Here is a 25,282-nt window from a genome sequence, read left to right on the forward strand (position 1 = left end):
TTGGGCCTGCAGTAACTGTAAGCCCTTTGATGTGTTCTGTGGCACCCCAGGGTGCTGGACAAAATGGTTGAATACAGGCCCAGAAAATGTACTTTTCCAGTCACATCCTACAGGTGCCTGAATGCTGTGATGGGACTTTAATGTTGATGACAGGGCACTGAGAAAGCAAAGCTGATGAGGAGGCCCAGAATTTCTGAGCGCTGCCCAAATTTCTTTGAAGTCTGTTGCTGGTCCCTATTCAGGACCAAGAGAATAGAGTTCCATATTTTGTCTTGTTTCCAACCACTGCTCTCAGGTGTCACATTGGATGGTGCTGGAGATAGAGTTCGCATCATTTATATTGGAGGCTGCTGGCAGTGACAGGATGTGGACTGTTAACCACAGAGTATCAATGCAAAATCATCACAATAATGGTATCAAACAGTAGTGGTAATGTAGGGGATGGCATCAAACAGGAAATTAGAGATGCATGTAGCAAGGGTACTACAGTAATCATGCGTGACTTTAATCTACATACAAACTGGCCAAACCAAATTAGCAATAATACTGTGGAGGATGAATTCCTGGAATGTGTGTGAGATGGTTTTTTAGACCAGTACGTTGAGGAGCCAATCAGGGAATAGGCTATCTTAGATTGGGTATTGTGCAATGAGAAAGGGTTAATTAAGAATCTTGTTGTGCGGGATCCTTAAGGGAAGAGTGACCAGAACATAATAGAATTCTTCATTAAGGTGGAAAGTGAAGTAGTCCAATCCAAAACTAGGGTCCTAAATCTAAACAAAGGAAACTACGAAAGTATGAGGAGTGAGTTGGCTACGATAGATTGGGAAGCTTTATTAAAGGATAGGCAATGGCTAACATCGAAGGAACAAATGCATGAATTGCACAATTATACATTCCTTTCTGGCGCAAAAACACAAAAGGAAAAGCGGCCCAACCATGGATAACAAAAGAAATTAAGGATAGTATTAGATCCAAAGAGGAGTCATATAAAGTTATAGAAACACAGGAAAATGGGAACAGGAGTAGGCCATTCAGACCCTCGTGCCTGCTTCGCCATTTGATAAGATCATGGCTGATCTGTGATTGAACTCCATATACCCGCCTTTGGCCCATATCCCTTAATACCTTTGATTGCCAAAAAGCTATCTCTCTCAGATTTAAATTTATCAATTGAGCTAGTATCAATTGCCGTTTGCAGAAGAGAGTTCTAAACTTCTACCACCCTTTGTGTGTAGAAATGTTTTCTAATCTCGCTCCTGAAAGGTCTGGCTCTAATTTTTAGACTGTGCCCCCTACTCCGAGAACCCCCAACCAGCAGAAATAATTTCTCTCTATCCACCCTATCCGTTCCCCTTAATAACTTATAAACTTCGATCAGATCACCCCTTAACCTTCGAAACTCTGGAGAATACAACCCCAATTTGTGTAATCTATCCTCGTAACTTCACCCTTGAAGTCCGGGTATCATTCTAGTAAACCTACGCTGCACTCCCTCCAAGGCCAATATGTCCTTCCGAAGGTGCGGTGCCCAGAACTGCTCACAGTACTCCAGGTGCGGTCTAACCAGGGTTTTGTATAGCTGCAGCATAACTTCTGCCCCCTTGTACTCCAGTCCTCTAGATATAAAGGCCAGCATTCCATTAGCCTTATTGATTATTTTCTGCACCTGTTCATGACACTTCAATGATCTATGTACCTGAACCGCTAGGTCCCTTTGGAAATCCACTGTTTTTAACTTTTTACCATTTAGAAAGTACCCTGTTCTATCCTTTTTTGATCCAAAGTGGATGACCTTACATTTGCCTCCATTGAATTCCATTTGCCACAGTTTTGCCCATTCACCTAATCTATCAATATCCCTTTGTAATTTTATGTTTTCATCTACACTGCTTACAATGCCACCAATCTTTGTGTCATCGGCAAACCTAGATATGAGACTTTCTATGCCTTCATCTATGTCGTTAATAGATATTGTGAATAATTGAGGCCCCAAGACAGATCCCTGCGGGACTCCACTCGTCACATCCTGCCAATGTGAGTACCTACCCATTATCCCTACTCTCTGTCGCCTTTCACTCAGCCAACTTCCTCACCAAGTCCATACTTTTCCCTCGATTCCATGGGCTTCTATCTTAGCTAACAGTCTCTTATGTGGGACCTTATCAAATGCCTTCTGGAAGTCCATATAAATAACATCCATTGACAGTCCCCTGTCCACTACTTTAGTCACCTCTTCAAAAAATTCAATCAGGTTTGTCAGGCACGATCTACCTTTCACAAATCCATGCTGGCTCTCTCTGATTAACTGAAAATTCTCGAGATGTTCAGTCACCCTATCCTTAATTATAGACTCCAGCATTTTCCCCACAACAGATGTAAGGCTAACTGGTCTATAATTCCCTGGTTTCCCTCTCTCTTCTTTCTTAAAAAGTGGAGTGACATGTGTAATTTTCCAATCTAGAGGGACAGTTCCTGAATCTAGAGAACTTTGAAAGATTATAGTTGGGGCATCTGCAATGTGCTCACCCTACTTCCTTTAAAACCCTGTGATGGAAACCATCTGGTCCTGGGGATTTGTCACTCTTTAGTGCTATTATTTTCTTCATTACTGCTGCTTTACTTATATTAATTTTCTCGAGTCCCTGTCCCCGATTCAATATTAGTTTTCTTGGGACTTCCGGCTATGCTATCCTCTTTTTCTACTGTAAATACTGATGCAAAGTAATCGTTCAACATGTCCGCCATTTCCCCATTGTCAATGGCAATATCCCCACTTTCAGTTTTTAAGGGGCCAACACTGCTCCTGACCACCCTCTTTTTCCTAATGTAACTATAAAAGTTCTTCGTATTGGTTTTGATATCCCTTGCAAGTTTCTTTTCATACTCTCTTTTTGTAGCTCTTACTATCTGTTTTGTGACCCTTTGTTGATCTTTGTATCTTTCCCATTCACCAGGATCTGTGCCATTTTTTGCCTTTTTGTATGCCCTCTCCTTATGTCTTATACTGTCCCTTACCTCTTTAGTTGTTCATGGCTGTTTTTTTTGGCAAGTAGAGTTCTTGTCCCTCAGGGGTATAAACCGATTCTATATCACGTTAAATGTTTCTTTAAACATTTCCCACTGATCATCAGTCGTTTTATCCATGAACAGATTTGCCCAGTTTACTGGGGCCAGTCTCTGTCTCATCCCATTGAAGTCAGCCTTACCCAAGTCTAGAATCTTAGCAGCTGACTCACTTTTTTCCCTTTCAAACACTACATTGAACTCGATCATGTTACAATCGGTATTGGATAGATGTTCGCGTACAGTTAAGCCGTTAACTAAATCTGGTTAATTACTCATTACTAAATCTAGTATGGCTTGCCCCCTTGTTGCCTCCAGGACATACTGCTGTAGAAAACTATCCCGGACACACTCAAGAAATTCACTACCTTTCTGATATATGTGAAGGTTAAAGTCTGACGATCCGGATTCTTTCCCCTCAGTCTGGTTCAGTAAAAACTGAAGTCGAATACATTTTAAAGTTTAACACAACTTTAATAGCAGGTCTTAGTCTGTAGCTTCAATTCAGATTCCTGAGAGAATCCGAACGATTCTAACAGAATAAGGAGACAAAGACAAAGACAAAAACTCATACCTTTATACGGATCGATAGGGGTTGGAACATCATTAACACAAGAGTCAACACCAATCATAAGCCGGGCACAGGTTGCCATGCGAGGTTACATTATTTCCGGCCAATCATAGATAATCATGTGCTGACCATGTTGCTGTTAGACATCAAAGGGGATACTTCCTCAACTTCCAACTTGGAATGTTCTTCCCTGTTCCTTCTGTTCCTTGTCTCCCAACCTGGAATGTCTTTCAACTTTGGCTAAGCTCGTTACCTATATTGATCTGCCATAAACATGGAGACATTCAGACCAGTCCTTGAATCACATCAAAGACTCTACATTGATAAGACCATGCAAACCTGCTGACTATGCAAACATATGGCCCAGCAGGAGGCCAGGCCACCTGTACCAATCTCAGTTACTAACTAATTAACCCTTTCTAACCATTTTGCATTCTGCTTCTTTGCCACGTAGGCATTTTAATATTTTACTGAAAACTGACCAAGTTGGGATTCTCAAGTCCCCCATTAAGACCACTATGCCTTTCTTACATGCTTATTCAATCTCTGCATTTATACAATCTAGCACTTCAGAGCTGCTGCCAGGGGTCCGATACACAATTCCCACTATAGTCTTAGATCCTTTCCTATTTCTCAATTCAACCCATAAGTTGCCTGAAAAAGTAGCAAGCCTGAGGATTGGGAGCAGTTTAGAATTCAGCAAAAAAGGACCAAGAGATTGATTAAGAGGCGAAAAATAGAGTATGAGAGTAAACTTGCAAGGAACATAAAAGTGGACTGTAAAAGCTTCTACAAGTATGTAAAAAGAAAAAGATTAGTGAAGACAAATGTAGGTCCCTTACAGTCAGAAATGGGAGAATTTATAATGGGGAATAGGGAAATGGCAGAACAATTAAACAAATACTTTGGTTCTGTCTTCATGGAAGAGGACACAAATAACTTCCCAGAAATGCTAGGGAACCAAGGGACTAGTGAGAAGGAGGAATTAAAGGAAATTAGTATTTGTAAAAAGAAGTGCTGGAGAAATTAATGGGACTGAAAGCAGATAAATCCCCAGGGCCTGATAATCTGCATCCCAGAGTGCTAAAAGAGATAGCCTTGGAAATAGTGGATGCATCAGTTGTCATCTTCTAAGATTCTATAGATTATGGAACAGTTCCTGCAGATTGAAGGGTGGCAAATGTAACCCCACTATTTAAAAAAGGAGGGAGAGAGAAAACAGGGAACTACAGACCGGTTAGCCTAACATCAGTAGTAGGGAAAATGTTAGAATCTATTATAAAGGATGTGATAACAGGACACTTAGAAAATATCAACGGGATTAGACAAAGTCAACATGGATTTATGAAAGGGAAATCATGTTTGACAAACCTACTGGAGTTTTTTGAGGATGTAACATGTAGAATAGATAAGGGAGAACCAATGGATGTGGTTTATTTGGATTTTCAGAAGGCCTTTGATAAAGTCCCACATAAAAGGTTAGTGTTCAAAATTAAAGCACATGGGATTGGGGGTAATATACTGGCATGAATCGAAAATTGGTTAACAGACAGGAAACAGAGAATTGGAATAAATGGGTCTTTTTCGGGGTGGCAGGCAGTGACTAGTGGGGTACCGTAGGGATCAGTGCTTGGGCCCCAGCTATTCTCAATATATCTCAATGATTTGGATGAGGGAGCCAAATGTAATATTTCCAAGTTTGCTGACGACAAAAAACTAGGTGGGATCGTGAGTTGTGAGGAGGATGCAAAGAGGCTTCAAGGCGATTTAGACAAGTTGAGTGAGTGGGCAAATACATGGCAGATGCAGTAGAATGTGGATAAATGTGAAGTTTCCACTTTGGAAGGAAAAACAGAAAGGTAGAGTATTATTTAAATTGTGATAGATTGGGAAATGTTGTTGTACAAAGGGACCTGGGTGTCCTTGTACACCAGTCACTGAAAGCAAACATGCAGGTGCAGCAAGCAGTTAGGAAGGCAAATGGTATGTTGGCCTTCGTTGCGAGAGGATTTGAGTATAGGAGTAAGGATGTCTTACTGCAGTTTTCAGGGCCTTGATGAGACCACACCTGGAGTATTGTGTGCAGTTTTGGTCTCCTTACCAAAGAAAGGATATACTTGCCATAGAGGGAGTGCAGCGAAGGTTCACCAGACTGATTCCTGGGATGGCAGGACTGTCATATGAGTAGAGATTGGGTCGACTTGGCCTGTATTCACTCGAGTTTAGAAGAATGAGAGGAGATCTCATTGAAACATATAAAATTCTGACAGGGCTAGACAGACTGGATGCAGGGAGGATGTTTCCCCTGGCTGGGGGCGAGGGGTCACAGTCTCAGGATACGGGGTAGGACATTTAGGACTGAGATGAGGAGAAATTTCTTCACTCAGAGGGTGGTGAACCTGTGGAATTCTCTACCTTTAGAAGGCTGTGGAAGCCAAGTCACTGAATATATTTAAGAAGGAGTTAGATAGATTTCTAGACACAAAAGGCATCAAGGGGTTTGGGGAGAGAGCGGGAATATGGTATTGAGATAGAGGATCAGCCATGATCATATTGAATGGCAGAGCAGGCTCGAAGGGCCAAATGGCCTACTCCTGCTCCTATTTTCTATGTTTCTAATATTGAGAGGAACTATACATCTTGTCTCCAATCGGTGATATCAGATCCTGCTGTGAGATTTTACTATAAAAGTAAGAATCAGGGAGAATATTGTTGAATGTATTAAGTACAATAACAACTTATGTTTATAAAGCGACTTTAACATTGTAAAACATCCCAAGGTGCTTCACAGGAGCATTATCAAACAAAATTTGACACCAAGCCACATAAGGAGATATTAGGTCAGGTGACCTAAAGCTTGGTCAAAAAAGTGGGTTTTAAGAAATGTTTTCAGAAGGAGAGAAAGGTAGAGAGACGGAGAGATTTAGGGAGGGAATTCCAGAGCTTCGGGTCTAGACAGCTGAAAGCACTGCTGCCAACGGAGGGAGCAAAGGAATCGGGGATGCGCAAGAGGCCAGAATTGGAGGAACACAGAGATCTCAGAGGATTGTAGGGCTGGAGGAGGTTATAGACCTGCAGTTAATTCTCTCTTCCCTGTTTAAAAACTTTGTAAGACGATGTTACAGAAGTCAAGAGATAATGCAAGTGTTTTTGCTTCAGTGTAATTGGCAGAGTTCACAAATTCTCTTCAATTTAAAACAGTAAGTATTATTTTTCTCCACTTCCTTGGGAAATGTACTGAAACCTGAAACATAGGCTGTTGTCTGGATCAGGACACTGAACAAACTTTGCAAAGATGCCAGGGAATACTTGGAGCCTGGCAACAATTTTGTTCATGCAAAGGGGGGAGTTCAATAATGCAGATACATCACACTCTCAGGTTTCCTGCTGGAGCTCACATGCAGCAGTCATACATTAGTGATTTCTGCATACCATTTGATGGAGAGCTATCAGTCTATTGAACTGCTGAATGTTTAATGTTCTTTTAATTCTATAGGGTGATGTTTTAATTAAAACATCTTAAATGCACTGCTGAACTGAAGCTGACAGGTATACACAGTATGACTATGGAAGTGCTGCTGTTTGTATTGCTAATGTAGGTCATATTTCCCTTTCCAACAGAGCAGTATAAATATATTATTCTAGTTGGAAGTATGCAGGTTAATTCGTTTTTGATTCTGAACTGTTTTCTACAAGCACTGCTAAATTATATGACAGATTTAAATTAACTGAAGAGCAATGTTTAATAATGGGTACCCAAGCAGAAGATCAGGAACAATTAAGCCATTAAACAAAATGTCAGCATATTTTTTTTCTGATTTTTTTTCAGTGTTTATTTTCTCCTTGATGGCCACACACGTGCACTTTCCAGTGAACATCACTGGATAGCAATCAGGACTAGGAACTTTGGCTGACCTTTCTCCCCCTCCCTAATCCAATATAGAAGGTTAAGGGGTGATTTGATTGAGGTTTTTAGGATTTTGAAATGAATTGATAGGGTAGATAGAAAGAAACTTTTTCGACTGGCGGGGGAGTCTCGGACAGGGGGACATAACATTAAAATCAGAGCCGGGGCTTTCAGGCGCGATGTTAGGAAACACTTCTTCATGCAAAGGGTGGTAGAAGTGTGGAACTCTCTCCCATCAAAAGCAGTAGATGCTAGCTCAATTAATAATTTCAAATCTGAGATTGTTAGATTTTTGCTAGCCATGGGTATTAAGGTATATGGAGCCAAGGCCAGTGGTTGGAGTTAGGGTACAGATCAGCCATGATCTCATTGAATGGCGGAACAGGCTCGAGGGGGTGAATGGTCTACTCCTGTTCCTATATTCCTAATCGTAGTGAACAACTGCTACATAGCTAAAATCAGGTAATTCACAACAGACCAGATTTCGAACCTGGGAGCATCTGGACTGAATGGCTCTGTGTTACAGCGGGTGGTCACTTTATCCAATATAGTCATTGGGGCTGCTTGTAGGTATTCTGGTTAAAACACACACACCTTGTTACACACACAAACTGTTTATATTTTGAGCTTACACAGCTTTATGGATGTTCCACTTTTAAATCTAACTGGGTTCTGCTGCAAAACATTCATTTGATCTAATTTTGCCATCATCGAAGCTTATAGGAAACCCTCAGTGAAAACAAAAACTTGACAGCAGGTGCCACACTAAGTCGGGATAGCAGGTGCCACACTAAGTCGGGACAGCAGGTGCCACACTAAGTCGGGACAGCAGGTGCCACACTAAGTCGGGACAGCAGGTGCCACACTAAGTCGGGACAGCAGGTGCCACACTAAGTCGGGACAGCAGGTGCCACACTAAGTCGGGACAGCAGGTGGGACAAAAGTGTGAAACAGCACGGAGGGGAGAGCTGGGAGCTGGGTTTAAAGCCATGACCCCACCCCACCTCTTGCTCAATTGCAATCTTAGTAATGCTATTACTGGCCGCTTCCTTGCAGGGGACAGGGGGTGGGAGAGGGTGGGGTGAAATCAGCGCAGTAGTCATTCTTGGGCTGGTTTCTTTCACCTTGAAGGAACAGATTGGTGGCAGCCCTGTTCGAGGGCTGGAAGCAGCACTGAAAGTGTATGCTACAGGGGGACCACGGAAGGGGATTTAATTTCCAATTAAAGATGCCACTGTCCCCTGGGGAGAGGGCAAAGGAGTCAATTATAACATCCTTATCATACAAGGAAAACAAAGACATTAGAAAAGTATCATTAGAACAGGGCCAATGTTACTGTGCTGTGGTACATCCCTAGAGAGCTGACAGTACCTTCAGAACTGATGCACATGTACCACCTGTCACATTATTAAAGGTGTCTAATTGAGTCATCCATTATCCAGCTGGTAAATCAACCTAAAAGAAATCGAGGAAACAGAAATGGTTACCACCTAATTTTTGATCATGGTCATGTTCTGTGCAGGTGTGCTAATTGTCCTGTTCTTTGGACAGGATTCAACCTTTGATAAATGTATTTTTGCTGAATTGCTCTAATTACTCCATTTGGCAAGATAGCACCACTTGCCTGAAAGTACAGCTGATGAATATGAAAAGTAAATAAACTTGCGTGACACAGAATGTTGCAGATAATTCCTTCCTAAAATTAGGAATCTATTTAAAAGTCTTGCAGCCATTCCTGGACTTGGGTGGGGCATGGGAGGAGTTGGGTGGGGCGTGGGAGGAGTTGCATAATACACCACAATTTATCTTAATGATTGCTAGCAATTCACAGAGCACGCCTGCACTTGCTGTTTGTAAGCACCTTCCCCTCATCCAGTGATGAAAAAGGCCTGCCTGTATTAAAACCTATGGAATACTTGAAGATAGCTGTGGAATTTTTAAAATTTCTTCTTGGGGATGTGGGCAACACTATCAAGGCAATGCAACACTGACAACTTGCATTAATATAGTGCTTTTAATGTATAAAAACTTTCCAATGCACTTCACAAGGAAGTATTTAATGCCCATCCCTTGATGCCCTAAAAGGTATTAAAAGTCAACTAAGTAGTCTGGGACTGGAGCCTTCCCTGAAGAACATTAGAAAAGAGTTGAGCTTTTATGACAATACGGCAGCTTTCATGGTCATTTTCTGGTGCCAACCCACAAATTACCAGATTTATTGAATTCAATTTCACAACTTGCTATGGTGGGATTTGAATTTACAGCATCTGGGTTGCTAGGCTAGCGTGCCCACTATATTTTGTAATATAACTGAGTAAAGCATGAACTTTTGAACCCTATCTGAGGTAATTTTGACAGGGAAAACAACATAACTAAGTATATACAAGGACCTGTAAGATAAAATAAATAATGTTGCAAACCAGTTATACAGAACTAACTCTGCCACTCTGCTGCCCCAGGAATGACTCCATTCCCAGCCTCAATCCAAGGAATACCTCCACATGCCTCAAGCCTTGGGCTTTGCCACTCCCAGTTATAACAGGAAGCTGACCCTGCTCCGACTCCAGCTCCCACTTTGCTCAACTGCTCCACTCCCTGGTTTGGTGTTTGATTCTTTACCGTTCCCCTTGTTCCATTTTCCAGTCCATATCCTGGACCACTCAGGAACAGCACCTAACATACTAGTTTAAAAAAAAATTGGTTTTATATATCAGAAATCCATTTTTTTTAGAAAATAAATATTCCCGAGGGAAAAATGGATGTTTGACTCTCAAGAGTCAGATTGTTACGAATTTGGGACTGCAGTAGATACCTTCTCAGGCTCCATGGCGTCAGTGACTCCTGTAAGCGGTCTGAGCATCCTACTTTTAGGAGAGTTGTCCTATATCTATTTGCACAATAGCATGACCTATGGGTATAAAAGTAGAATCCCTTTGCGACCTGAACCAGATATCCGTGACCTCTGTACGTGTATTTCTTCAGTCTTTCTAAAGACGGATTGAGCAAAGATTTGATGAGACAAAGCTTGATTAAGTTGTTTTCTTTCACTGCAGGTGAACATCCAGAACAACAGTTCTGATCAGTACAAACAGCTTCGCCATATCAGTGGGTCACCTCATTTAACTTAAACAGAATAACTCTACTGCATCCTAACCTTCACAAATCCTTTGCTCGAGACTCTAGCACAGGGTAGAACGTCCTCTCCCTGCAGTCCCCTGTTTTTTCTATTTTCAGCCTGACTCCAGCTTCAGCTTCCAGTCAAACTAACTACCACCCAGCTCCCAACAGTGGAATCTGCCAGTCTAACTTGGCAATAACCCCTGCCAGTCAGATGAATAAAATTGTTACGGCAGCAATGGGTACAAACGATCACTAGAATGTCTTTCATTGTCCTCAGCACATTGGTTCAGATGCCTTGTCTGAATGGTACCCATACCTACCCATCTTGCTGTCCCATGAATTTAACACTATGAGAGATAACCTTAGCTCAATAGTAGCATTTTAAACATATATTACACCAAGGGCCCCTGTGATGACATGATCTTAATCCCAAAATGTGTCATAGATATATGCAGACTGGTATGTATTTTTTATAATTGTTTTTCAAATGTGCTGTAATGTAATGAAATTATGAGTGCCACATTAGTACTAGCTCCGCCTGCTTCCTTCATGTCACACTGCAAAAGAGATGTGGTGTGTTAAACTGAGTGAGAAGAACAGGGGGAGCTATTTGCCTTGTGGCAAAATGTGTTTCCACTGTTAATGTGTAAAATTTGCTTGCTAGAAATGTAGGCCAGAAACAAAACTACAGGGCAGGTTTAATAATTTGAAACTCCTTGCATTCTTGCCCTTTGTAGAATTACAAAATGAAATTCCAATGAGACTTTAAGAGGCAATTGCTCATATTAAGGTACAGTTACTGGCAAAATTACATATAAATAAGGATTAGTCATTATTCACTGCAATGTGGCAGCCTTTCAACAGTCAACAGATTTAAGTGTGAATAAGTTATGCCTCAAACTCAGCTTATAGCACTTTTTAGCTCAATAGACCACCTCTCGACATCCACAGTATCAATGCCATTCACTTTTTCTAGAACTTGGTTCATGTGCCTTCCTCCCCAACAGACTTCTTTTTCCAATATGAATAGATTTAGCTTCCTTAGTCTCCGTTTATTCTTGAATGATCCAAATCCTGAAATCATGTTAGTTTCCCTTTATTGAATCTTTTTTAACATCCCTAAATTTATGTGTGAATGTTCCACGTCTGAATCATGTATACCCATAGGGAGTAAACTGCCATTACTGTAATTGACTACCAGGTTATTTAGTAATACCGCCACTGCAGATAGCGTAATACAGTTCAGGTTTCTCTGCAGGCTTCATAGCTGCTGATAAGGCTAATGAAGATCGGGATTGCATCAATACTAGTCAGCTGATTTGTGTGCTCCCTGCCAGAGAAGCTGCTATTTTCCTTCCATTGCAAACCTCTGCCAGCAATTCTAAAACTCTAATGATCCTCAACAGTGTACACAGTCAGAATAACAATCGTCATTGGCTTACACTCTCAATCCCATCTTTGTTTGACTGCACCAGCTGCCAGGGGGTTGATTATGTCAGAATGTCTGTTTATGCTACACATTATGTCACTGGCATTTCAACTAATATTCATGCAAAATGAATAGGGTGGACAAAACATTTACTTTGTGGTTCAAATTGGTTCGCAATCTAACCTGCATTTAAAATCCACTACTTCGCATACTGCTTCACAGGCTTTTGATACAGTAGAGAATCTTCAGAATTACAAGGCCAGCTAATGGCATTTACGTGTCACTCCTTCAATGTATTAGTTATAAATTCAATGCCGTTGTTCATTTTTACTAGTTTCCACTGCAGTAAATTAGGTAAAACAATTCCTTTTTGTAACAAATTACATGGTAAAAATATTACCATCTGATTTTGTTTGTTCTAACAATTTTCTCCGTCCTACTCCTGAAAGTACTCTGGTTTGGATGCATGCTGCACATTGCTGGCCACCTTCAGTACCCTACCCAAGTGACCATTTCTCACGTGTCAGATCAGACAGGGAGCATTGGCAGACTGTGGAGCTCCCAGCTGTGCCCGATTGTGTTCTCACCCAATGTCTGCACACATGGGCGTTCCAGCAGGAAGCCTGGCTCCTTTATCCCTCCATAACCCAGGGCACTGAAACCAATTGTAAGATTGCCCAGACTGACATCAGCTAACTTAAGTAGATTTGGAATTGGTCTGTATGGCTCTGACACTCAGTGTTCTAATCAGCCGAGCTACAGAGGGAGCTCTCATCTTATTTTAAGAACATATGAAATACGACGGACAGGAAAAGACCTACAGGTTCATCCAGCTTTTCCCATACAGTTGTGATGGCTTGTGTATCACAATATATACACTCCCCATCCTTCCTGGTGCCATATGATCTCCTGAGAGAGGCACAAAAACAGTTAAAAACTCAGGCCAATTTGGGGGGAAAAAATTCTGGAAAATTCCTCTCCAACCCCTTTAGGCAATCGAAACTAATCCAGGAGATCACCCTGGGCCTGATCAACGTTACAAGGTACCTGAATGAGGTGATCTCCGTCCCAGCCAGAAACAGGTCCAGCTCTTGCTTGAAGGAATTTTATTTAAATCAAGTGCAAGCACGATGGGATCTTAGCATAACTAAAGATTATTTTCTATTGGTGCTTATCGAAGGAGGATTCTGGGAGACCAGTGCCCAAGATCTGACTTCTAGTGTTTACACAGATGAATACAGCAACCGTAGCCTATTGGCAGACTTGTAAAACCTGCTTCCATGGGTTGCAGAGTCTGCTGCCGGGATAAGGGTACTGAATTCAGCAGTGCAGAATCTGACCTGAACTAACTCCAATATAATATGTGATCCGAACTAACTCCAATCCACCTGGGCAAGATCCATTTTTAACTCACTGAAATCTGTTCTCCTCCAGTTAAGTATTTTTACGCTTTAATTGTTCCTTGTCCCTTTCTATAACTATTTTAAACCTGATGATATTATGATCACTGTTCCCCAAATGATCCTCCACTGAAACATGCTCCACCTGCCTCACTTCATTCTCCAGAGGTGGATCAATGGGTGTTGTGCTATAGACATCAAAGAAAGCTTTGCATTGAGCTCTATTATTAAAGTAATGCGCATGATCAAGAGTAGTTCAAGCCTCAAGAGTTGTAATAAGGAACAATTATGGAAAAAAATGAGTGTGTGTGCTACCTTGCCTGTTTTTATTTCCAAGTTTGTGAAAGAAACAGGTTTTCAGGCCTCTAAATAATGCAGAGTTCTCCAGCAGCAATGTTCTAATTCATTGTTTGAAAACAATGAATTAGAACAAGCTGTTAGAGAACCTTAACTTTAATGCATCTGTGCTGCAGAATTTGTCCATCCTCCAACGTACTCTATGGCAGAACTTGAGTAATGAACACTCAGAAAGGATTTGAGAAACAATTGGAAATATTCAAGTGAACTGGGGAAAATCTTTTTGGGGACTTGAAGAGGTCAGTGCAGAAAGAGGTGGAGCATGGATCAGCATCAATGGTGGTTGCAGAGAAGCCCTTAGCTGAGACAAGCCTGGCTGGCTGCAGGAGACTGAACAGCAATGTAAGTCAAGTATCAACCTGGGGATTACCTACTGAATTATTTGAAGGCCACTGCAGTAACAAGACACTCTGACTATTTCTGTGAAACAAGGGGAATCTTTTACTTCAACTAACCTGCAAATCTTAGAAGGGAGACTTTTATGATAGAAATTCAAATATTGGTTGACATGACAGATATGGTTGGGTGATCGGGATGCGAGTACCGCTTGCCAGCCACTGACAGCGCATTATCAAGGTGAAACTGCCTTTAAAGTACTGTATCCTTTCTGCAAAATCTTCTGCCCCTTTTATTCCCTCAAGTATGGCTGGTGTGATAGGTCTAGAAACGTTTTGCTCTTTTATCCGATACACACTTTATCATTGTTACTGGTAAGAATCTCTCTTTTTATATGGGAATCAGTTCCAGAAGCTGCTCCTTTTGTATCTTTTTCTCTTTTCTGCTCAGTTATTTTAAGAGAGATGACATAGCCACTTATTAATGCTCTAACACAGCATTTCAAGGATACACTGGGTTCCTGTTACACACCATTTATCAACCTTCGCTGCACTAGGATCTGCCACCCACGCCGGAAAAAATTAGCTTTCCCATATTTAAATAACTATCTGTTACTGTTATCAGTCTGTTCTGTATAAGGCAGAACGGCCTTATACAGAAGTTATAGGCAGTTACTGCCTAACGCACAAACTTCAGATGTACAAATCAAACACACAGTGAAGAACAGGGTTAAAACTGACAAGTTACTGTGCCAGCAGGTAGCATTATAAACAGCAGCATCTGCACAGAAAGCAAACTGTAATCTGCGACCCCAGTCCAAGGGAACCAAAACACTGATCAGCAGGTCACAAACCGATTCATCAAAACCCGCACACCAAATGTATATAGATTCCCACAGCTCACTGCAGCATGTGCAGATTCAGTCTCAATTCAACGGGGATCATTTTTAACTCTTTTGTGTTTATACAGTTCTTTCAGTATGACTCAATTATCAAAACGTCTCACTTGCCCAAGAAACGTGCTCTGAGGCAAGTTAGAATAGAGCAACGTCTTACACATGGACTGCACAGCGCTGCAGAGGTACCTGCACTGGGGACATTTTAGCAATGACATTTTCACTGACCAGTTTCATGGCAAGATAATCAAGTTGCGAGTGATAGTTCACCTTCTTTTCTGACCAAGCTCCCCTCCACCACTCCTCCTCTCCTGAATGCCTTGACTCATCACTGGAGTATCGCTCCATCACCACCCTCGAATGTCTTGCCCTAGTGGCCATTCATCATGTGTGATTTTAGGCAATAAGGGTTGGTAGGGACATTCAACTGAAAGTCCAATCCCATCCTCACCTAATGACTACATGTGCACTTTCCATCAATCAAGAGTGGGAACACTGACTGATTTGGTCCCCCACCACCACCACCAGAGGTGCTGAGGCCAACTGTTGCTGAGTGCCCCAAGTGTTGCCCCGACTGGTATCAGCTAACTCAGCACAGATTGGACATCAAACCTGGAACCTTCCAACTCTGTATGGCTCAGCTATTCACTGCCTTATCCAGTGGAGCCATCAGGAAACACCTGTTTTAAAAAACATTCTCTGTTTTTATTTTGTACTAACATTAATAAGTTTCTGTGAGGAGATGCAATCAGTAATGTGATGGTGTGTGATATTGAATACATCATTGTTTCCTCTGCTGTATATAAGCTGGAAGCGGACACTTACCTGTGTGCACACAATTACAAATATATCAAGAAAAAAAAACAATATGCTTCCACTTTGAGCATACAGTTTTTATAACCTGTTATTTCTTCTCATGTTTCTGCTCCTCTTTTCATTTGTGTTCCTTGTCTTCTGCTGTTTTTTTCTTTGCTTTGCTTACTCTCCATGCCCTGCATTCTTTACCTCCTTTCTCACTCTGATTCTCCCCATTGCTTTGGTGCTCAATGCCCTTCATGCACAGTTCCTCATATTTTGTTGTAACTTTAAACAACTTCTGTTGTATGTTTCTTGTATTCTGTCAAAAACTAAATGTCTACTGAAAATGTTGCAATTACGGCTGTGTTGTAAATGATAAACTGTTGTTAGTTTCCTAACTAGTTACTTTTCAGTTAATTTATACACTGAAAAAAAACCTAGACTTGTGCAGCCTATTGATCTAAAGTTGGACAGTGCACGTGGGCCGGGAAAGGATCAAACACGGTCAGCGAGGGTGGGGTTATCATTCTGCTGGGTTTTTGTGTGCACACAGGGTTTCCTGTGATCTGTGCGAGCACTGCCTTCAGGCCTTGTTCCCATCCAGACTGATCAACCTGTTTCCAAGTTCTCTCATGTCTGATCCGCCCACCTTCATGTTCTGTACTGAGTTAGGATCTCTCTCTCATGCTTGATCTGCTGCACTCACAGCAAAAGTTAGGGAAAGCTGCTGGGAGGCAGAGTAACCCTTCTAGAAATCCTTCCACTCCCTACGATGATAATAGACTGGTTTAACAGCACAGTGGACAGCCCATCTGGCTCTCATTAATATTGTGTAATTCCGTTGTGAAAGGAGGAGGCAGCAGCAAACTTGATTATAGGAGTGGTGATTTGACAGGAGAAGAATAGGGAAGCAGAATGTGTGTGAGAGCCTGTGAGAGAAACAGTGGATAGTGGAAACCATGTGTGGTGGAGCATCATCTTTGCTGCTGCCATTGGTACAGGGAGAGACCACCTGGAGAAGCCTCATTTACTTTACAGCCTCCAGAGAATAAAATCAGAGTTCTCAAAACTAATGTTAAGTTTTTTTTAAACTGACTGATTTTTAAAAAGGACCCTGATGGTAAACCTACCAAGGACCAGCAGATCCTTTAGCGACCTTTCAGGTCAGCATTTTAAAATAAATGGAACCTAATTAATCAATCAGCCCAAATTCTAGGCGAATAGGTAAAAATGGGGGGTCAATCCCTGACAGTTCAGTCTTCCTGCTTCACTTGATTCTTACACCTCCTGATGTATTAGCTATTTTACACTCACAGTGAGGGTTGACCAATGAGTAACTCCAACAGGCTCTATTATTTTAATTTAGTCGCACACTTGTGACCACTACAGCAGGGTAGCGCTGTGTATTGCTGGCAAACTGCAGCATGCAGAACGATAGGCGTAATTAGAAAATAATGATGCCCATATATGTTCCGAGAAAGCTTCTTACATTGCTCCCCCCACGCAAGCACGCCAGCCACAGATTTAATTACCAGCTATGGCCAGCTGCCCAGAGCTCAGAAATTGTCTTTTGCATAAATCGGAACTGCCAAGTCCCACGGAGATGAAGTGTTTTGTTGAACCGCCCACAGCTGTCAGCTGAATTTATCATTCCCCGGGCTCCTACCTGATCTGTTTGCCCTCTCGCATATCATAAAGAGAGAAGAAGATGTCTGTGTCTTCTCCAATGGTGTGGTAGGTAAAGCTCTTCATGTTGAGGAAGAGATGGTGGGGCACGGGGATGCGGCATGTATCACCGTGTCGGTGCCTCGTGGTGTCTGTCTGTTACAAAACGAAGGAAAAAGGTCACGTTTCTCAAAAACAGAATGGAAAGACACACACTCCCAACTGTTACACAAGGAATTGGATATATACTTGAAAAGAAAACATTTGCAGGGCTATGGGAAAGTGCAGGGGAGTGGGACTAATTAGATAGCTCTTTCAAGAGCCGGCACAGACACGATGGACCGAATGGCCTCCTTCTGTGCTGTGTTATTCTATGATTTTTGATTTTAAATGTACCAGTTTATTTTTCACCATGGCCAATCTACCTATACTTCAAATAATTAACTAAACCGTTACTTCTTAAAATGCATTGACTGTTATTTTCTGGTCAATGGCCATAGCAATCGCCAGCCCTTTAGTGCAGTTCTCATTATATAGCAATTGATAGCCCTCCAGCAACTCTGCAGAATTTATGCACATATTTATTAATATAATAAAAACACTTTGGCCAGAGTATGCCTGTGTCTATTACACCTTAGGTATCACACCAATTTTGATTTAACAGCAACTAGACTTTGTGCATTTAAATGAGTACGGCTTCACTTAGTGGAATACTACACTGTGCATTACATGCTATAATGCTCCTGTCCTTGTAAAGCAGTGCATCATCTAACACAATATGATGGGAGATATGCTCTAAACTTCAAAACATCACACTTTGTTACAGATACAAAATAATCTTCAAAAAATAGAAAGCTAGCTATTTCTTGCTGGGTTCATCTGACCTAGAGTCAGAAATTTACTAGCAGCTACAATGACTTGTCTATTTAGATCATTTCCCCACAGGAAGAAGTAGAACAGTGATCGTAATGTGACAGGCCAGGTTAAACACAGATTCATCTTCGCAGCTAAACATCACAACTGTGCTCTATACCCCAGGTTCACCGGCAGCAATGCTACAGGAGATCCACTAGTATTATAGGCAGTTATCTCCTCACAGCATTCATATCATGATCATCAACCACTCTCACAGTTAATGCTGATACCTAATCCCTTGAAAAGATTACTGCTTAGTATTCATTTCCAGGTATTCATTATTTACATATAATAGTATTTGTTTTATCCTGTTATAGTTTATGAAAGAAATCATTCAATTCACACATCAGTAAGAGCAATGTTTTTACGTAATTGCAGTTTCAGCATCAGAATTTTGTTCTTCTGCATCAGTTGCCTCAAAATGTTCTTCATTGCAGACAGCCCCTTGCCTGGGCAATCAGCCTATCTCATTAACCGACTGAAAATTTATCATATGTGTAAACAAGGAGAAAACTTCCACTTGGGCTTCTTTGGAGCTTTATAGCTACAGTTATGTCTTATTGAATGGGTGATCCACGGATTACTCACTGAACCAAGAGTTAACATTTTCGGTTAATGCATGCAATCCTGTAGAAATGATGTTATCTCAAGCACTGGCTTGTAAAAGACACAAGTGATGACCAGCCAAGTCAGTCTTCTCACAAATCAAGAACATACTCCATTCATGCAAGAAGTACGATCATCATGGTAATATTTTATAAATAGAATCAAACCACTTGCAACTAGCTCCACCAGTGGCTCAGTTGGTAAAGTCTTTTTATAACTGAGTTACACAGATCAGAAGTTCTCGGGTTCAATTCCTGGTCTGTGCTGAGGGTGCCAATCTCAGCACAGGTAGCGATTAGAAATGCTACAGATGACCGCAGCAGCCCTCAGTTAAGGAGTCAAAAATCAGCCCAATTTCCTGCCCCTGATTGCTATCCAGTGACCCCTGCTAGAAAGTGCTTGTATGGACATTGAATGAGGACATGACGTAGCTCCTATATGATGGTCCCACAGTTGAATAGTGTGTCCAGCCTGTAACATGAAGAATGGCCATGGCCAACATGCCAGGGTTATGAAACTGTACCCCAGTATGACTCAGGGGCTTCAAGAGAGGAAGGAACAAAAATGAAAAATAAAGAAAATCATTTGGACCAAGGCAGGGTTTTAAATAGCACAAATGTATATCTACAGCGGCTAATTATTGATCGACCAGTGACACCAATCTGATTTAGAACAAAATGAGATCCACTGTTAAAGAAAACATACTTATTCTCTTTTTTTTAAACCAGTCTAGTTTTATATTTTGATATTCCATAATGCTATGCTGAGCACTTGGTTTATAAGGGATCAATAGCTGAAATAATCAAATGGTTTCTCTAGAATGTAATTTAATATCCATAGCTGTGTGCTACAGTGTTCGGTTTGGACTGATTTCCTATGTGAGTGCAGAATAATGAGACTATAGAAGGAGAGAGTGCTGTAGAGGGAAATATAGATCACTGACATCCTTACTCGTATCTACTAACAACACAAAGTAGCTCTAGGGATATGCAATGTCTTTATTACTGCCAACTTTCTACCCTTTTCCCTGCTCAATGTACAGATACAGTTCCAGGAAACTGTACCTGCTCTCTGGTACCTCACTCAGGTGACCTTTCTTCATAAGTGAGCCTAAACCTTGAGCATTGCCAGGCTACGACACCATGGGGTGGGGGCCATCATAGCCAAGCCTAATCAAGTCCACATGTGACGTTGACACACTCGTACTTCCCAGCAGGAATCACTGGATAATAATTATGAGTTACATCCCTGGCTCATTTTTTCCCTCATCAGCCCATGGAAGCTGAAAACAACTGCAGCACTTTGATTATTGCTTCAGCTGAGTAGGGTACCACAGACCAGCAACTGGATCTGGAATTTCCTAGTCTGTGTAGCACAGGACCATAGTGGGGGCACATTTATCCAATAAACCATTCAGGGAGTTGAGTGATAAACATTTTCAACATCAAGTAATTATCTATAAACATGTCCATTATTTTATATATTTTTAAAACATTACCCCTGCAATATTTTTGCTACTTCAGGTCCCAGAGATGAGAGACCAAGTTCTAATGCACTGCCTCATCTAGACTTTTCTCTTCTCCCTCTTCCCCCATGGCTTACCTTTACGATTTGATGGAGGAGTCTTTGTAAGATAATTATTTGAGACATTAAATTTATAAATGAAAGATGAGCTTAACATTCAAAATGCTATTCTTAAGAGACACTTTTTTCATTTGAAGTATTTATTCTTTAATGTAATTATGAATACATTTTAGATTTTCTTTACAATATTAAACTGTATCCGTCAGATTTTCTTAAAGTACAATTAATCGGTAATAAACTTTAGAGATAATTTTAATGGGTTTCACTTGACATACCTGTGCAGTATTCTGCTGTATGCTGTGTCTACTGGACAAGTGCTGTCAAATTAAAGGAAACACAATTAGTAAAATACATAATAATTGTAACAATTTCAGATTCTAACCATAATTGGATGTGATCCTTGAAATCTTGGCTGACTCCTGTAATATTGTTGGATTTCATCCAAAATGCCGAAACACATCCAGATATTTTATCCCATTAGAAACTGTAGCACAAGAGGGCTGTAGATTCAGAGTTTGAATTTCACATTAGCCTTGGAGAAAGGAGCATTACTGAGAAAAAGAAATTCTCTTAATCTTGGTACATCATTGATTGAATTCGTGCAGTTGTTATACTAACAGGAAAAGGCAGACAGAACTTGTGCCTTTTCTTCACAGATGTAAAAATATGCTCTTCAAATAGTTATGTGACTTCTTCATCTACAGTAGATGTAAATTTGCATCAAACTATGCCCATAATTTCTATTTTAACTCCAGTTGGTTTTGTGCCCTCTCTAACCTCAGAAACAGAGGACCATTTGATGGGTAGCCTTCCTTTTTCCTTCATTTTTAGCTCTTTTCGACATGCTCACAAATCTCTACTGCGGAGATCTGATAATGAGGACAATTGTTGATGTACAATATTTGCTCCAATGTCACAAACAAGACATTAAAATAATTATGTTAGCGTGATCTTGCATACGTATACTTGCAACAAAGTTACTTTTATGACTTCACCATCCCGCACACAAACTTTCCCTGATGTCATCAGTCTGCACTTGACCTTCCCTGATGTCTGGAGCAGGTCCATACATGTCAAAATAACACTATTGGCTTTAATACTAGCCACAATAAAATGGCAGACCCAACACCAACTGTTAGTAGAATGGGACAGCAAAACCCCTCTTAAATGGGTATCAGTGCCTCTGGAGGCATGTAATCTGCTTCATTTATGTTGCAGTATTGCCCTGCAGGCAGGGCTGCTATATAATAATTGGGGTATAAAATTAATACTTCCCTCTGCCCCAAGGTAGACTATTTTCAGACTGAACTTTGGAAAGTACCATCAATAGGTGGCAACATTGGTCAAAAGTGGAGAACACACTTTTGCATAATGTCAGATGTTCTTCCAAGCTGCATTTTTATAGATCTCTGCACAGGTCTAACAGGAGGTGAATGTTGACTTGCTTGAGTGGCTATGGATACTCCTAAAGGAAATATTCCTGTTTCTTCATAATAATGCTTCAATATTTCATACGCTCAGTTACTCACTTTGATGGTTCTCTGTTTCAAGATACATACATATGTAGTTTTCTACAATGCCTCAGTAATTTAGTATGGTCTAAAATACATGAGCAGCTTAAATTTCTACACACATCACAATACTTCCACTTACTGATGATGCATGCGAAGCATGGATGAACAGTGGTTTGATTACCTGAGACAATAGCACTCAGTTGCTGCCTTTACCTAGATATATTTCATAAGGTTAGACTACTTGCTTGGTCAGACCTTCATTCTTCCAATGATATGCATCCTCCAAACAGTGTAGGAATAGAGCTTGACTTGATGGTGGGGAAAGCCACATACTGAGAACACACATGAAAATGTTAAACAAAGTTGCTGACAGGTAGCGCCAGCCATAGAGTGGTTGCCTACTCACATGGTGCATAAAGTCCAAGGACCTCTGCCATTGTGCTAGTCCTGTAACTGAAGTTAAACTGAAACCAAATCTTAACTCCCCCAAATATTACACGCCTGCAGAGGTGGATGGGTGGGAACAGGGGCAGCACAAGAAAATACTACCAAATTAGGAGGGGAAGCTTTAGCACAGCTGTTAGAATCGATCTGCCAAAGGCACTGTTTTGTGGTGTAGACTAATATTTAGTAAATGAGTGAGGTCTTCCCCATGTCACGGCCTTGAATATGCTATTAATTGTAAGTTGACTGAGAGGTGTCCAGGCAGTAGATGTGGAACAGCCCTCACCCTGCCCACTGGGCTTCTTCTCTGGAAGACTGTAACAGCACAGTGTGCACTCAACCATCTGCTGGACTATCCACTGCTTAGGGGGGTCAGTTTGCCGTGGGTCTTTGCACCTAGAAAATGAAAAACTGTTATGGTGTTCAAAATTGCTGTGTACACCACCATCACCAAAATTTGGCATTGGTGTGGCACCTTCAATCTAGAAAAATATCCCAAGGAACTTCATAGAAGACTAAGGAAAAGGAGCAGACATTAGGTGGGGTGGTCAAAAGCTTGGTCAAAGAGGTGGGTCTTAAGGATGGCCTTAAAAGAGGAGAAGGGGGTGGAGGGGAGGAGGGGTTTAGGGTGGGAGGGCCAGAGCATAGATCCTAGACGGCTGAAGGCACGGTTGCAAATGGTGGGGTGGAAGGAAGGGGTATGTACAAGGAGCTGGAGTCAGAGGAACAGAGTTTTTTTTGGTGGGGGGGTGTTGTTGGGCTAGAGGAGAGATAGGAAGAAGTAAGGCTATGGAAGGATAAGCATTGTAAATTTGAGGTGTTGATGTACTGGGAGCCAACGTAGGTCAGCAAACACAAGGGCAATGGACACAATGGGACTTGGTGCAGGACAGGTTATGGGAAGCAGTTTTGGATGAGCTGAAGTTTATAGAGAGTGGAGGATGGGAGACTGGCCAGGAGAGCATTGGAATAGTCAAACCTGGAGATGATAAAGGTATTGATGTGCATTGCAGCAGCAGATGGGCTGAGATAGCTGTGGAGGCGGGCGACACAATTGATTTAGAAGTAAGCAGTCTTTGTGATGATATGAGGTTGGAAACTAAGCTCAGGGTTGAATAGGATGCCAAGGTTGCAAACTGTCTGGTTCAGCCTGAGACAATGGAGTTTGTGATGGCAGCTGAACACAATGGCTTCAGCCTTCCCAATGTTTACTGGAGGAAACTGTGGCTCTTCCAAGACTGGATATTGCACAAGCAGTCTGACAACACAAGGGCAGTGTAAGAGCTGAGAGGTGATAGGAAAGTAGAATTGGGTGTCCATGTCTGTGGATGATGTCGCTAAGGGGCAGCAGGTAGATGCGGAACAGAACGGGGGCAAGCATGGATCCTTAGGAGATTCCTGAGGTGATGCCACTGGGGGTAGGGTATGAAGAAAAGCGACTGTTGGAGATGTTCTGGCTACTCTTGATAAGGTAAAAGTGGAACCATGTGAAGGAAGTCTCATTGAATCGGACAGTAGAGATGAGGCGTCGGAGGAAGATAGTGTGGTCAGCCATGCCAAAAGCTGCAGAGAGGTGAAGGAGGACAAGGGATAATGCACCACGGTCAGTCACAGTCACAGAGAATGTCATTTTTGACTTTGGTTAGAGCCATTTTGGAGGGATGGGAGGGGCGGTAATCTGATTGGACAGATTAAAACAGGGAGTTACAGGAGAGATCTCTGCTAGCATCTTCCATCTAGATCAACTTTTGACTTGTGTGGCACCAGATTAAACTTAAAACTCTGGTGAGTCCAAAAGAGGAGTCCTATCTGAATTCAAATGAACACAATAATGCAAGCCAAAACTAACACGTAACAGAGCAGTTGTCCACGTAAGAAACTTAAACACACATGTTTGAAGAAGTTCAGATAGTAGTGCATTAACTTGTGAAGAAATAATTTGAAATCCCAACTGGGAATCTGTGAGGGCCGAAGTAGGCACATCAGTCATAAACCAATGGCGAACAGATGCTGGAGATACTCTACAATCTTAGAAATTTACTACAATCATAGAATCTTACATCACAAAAGGAGGCCTTTCAGCCCATTGATTCTAAGAGCCAGCGCAGGCACATAGAATCATCCCTGGTACCATTCTAGTAAATCACCTCTGCACCCTCTCCAAGGCCTTGACATCCTTCTTAAAGTGTAGTGCCCAGAATTGAACACAATACTCCAGATGAGGCCTAGCCAGTGATTTATAAAGGTTAGGCATAACTTTCTTGCTATGTACTCTATATTTCTATTTATAAAGCCAAGGTTCCCATATGCTTTATTTTAAACAGCCTTAGCTACTTGTCCTGCCCCTTTCAAAGAATTAATAAGAACATAAGAAATTGGAGCAGGAGTAGGCCAATCGGCCCCTCGAGCCTGCTCCGCCATTCAATAAGATCATGGCTGATCTGATCCCAACCACAAATCTAAAGAACACAAGAAGTCGGAGCAGGACCCGGCCACACAGCCCCTGGGCCCTCTCCGCCACCCACAGGGCATTGACCGATCCGAACTCAGCTTCATGTCCAATTTCCTGCCCGCTCCCCATAACCCCTAATTCCCTTTACTTCTAGGAAACTGTCTATTTCTGTTTTAAATTTATCTAATGATGTAGCTTCCACAGCTTCCTGGGGCAGCAAATT

General features: G+C 41.6%; 1 protein-coding gene across 1 annotated transcript in view; it reads right to left on the reverse strand.

The window, feature by feature from the left end:
* The window catches only part of dock3 (dedicator of cytokinesis 3), a 1,008,697-nt gene that overhangs the window by 405,278 nt on the left and 578,137 nt on the right, over nt 1-25,282 (reverse strand). The window contains exons 8-9 of the mRNA XM_067999007.1: nt 20,925-20,966; nt 17,546-17,700 (exon numbers count right to left, since the gene is read on the reverse strand). Of these exons, the coding sequence (XP_067855108.1) occupies nt 17,546-17,700; nt 20,925-20,966 (197 nt within the window). The remainder of the gene's footprint in view (nt 1-17,545; nt 17,701-20,924; nt 20,967-25,282) is intronic.

The sequence above is a fragment of the Heptranchias perlo genome, chromosome 17 (genome assembly GCF_035084215.1).
Source record: "Heptranchias perlo isolate sHepPer1 chromosome 17, sHepPer1.hap1, whole genome shotgun sequence".
NCBI classification, from domain to species: Eukaryota; Metazoa; Chordata; class Chondrichthyes; order Hexanchiformes; family Hexanchidae; genus Heptranchias; species Heptranchias perlo.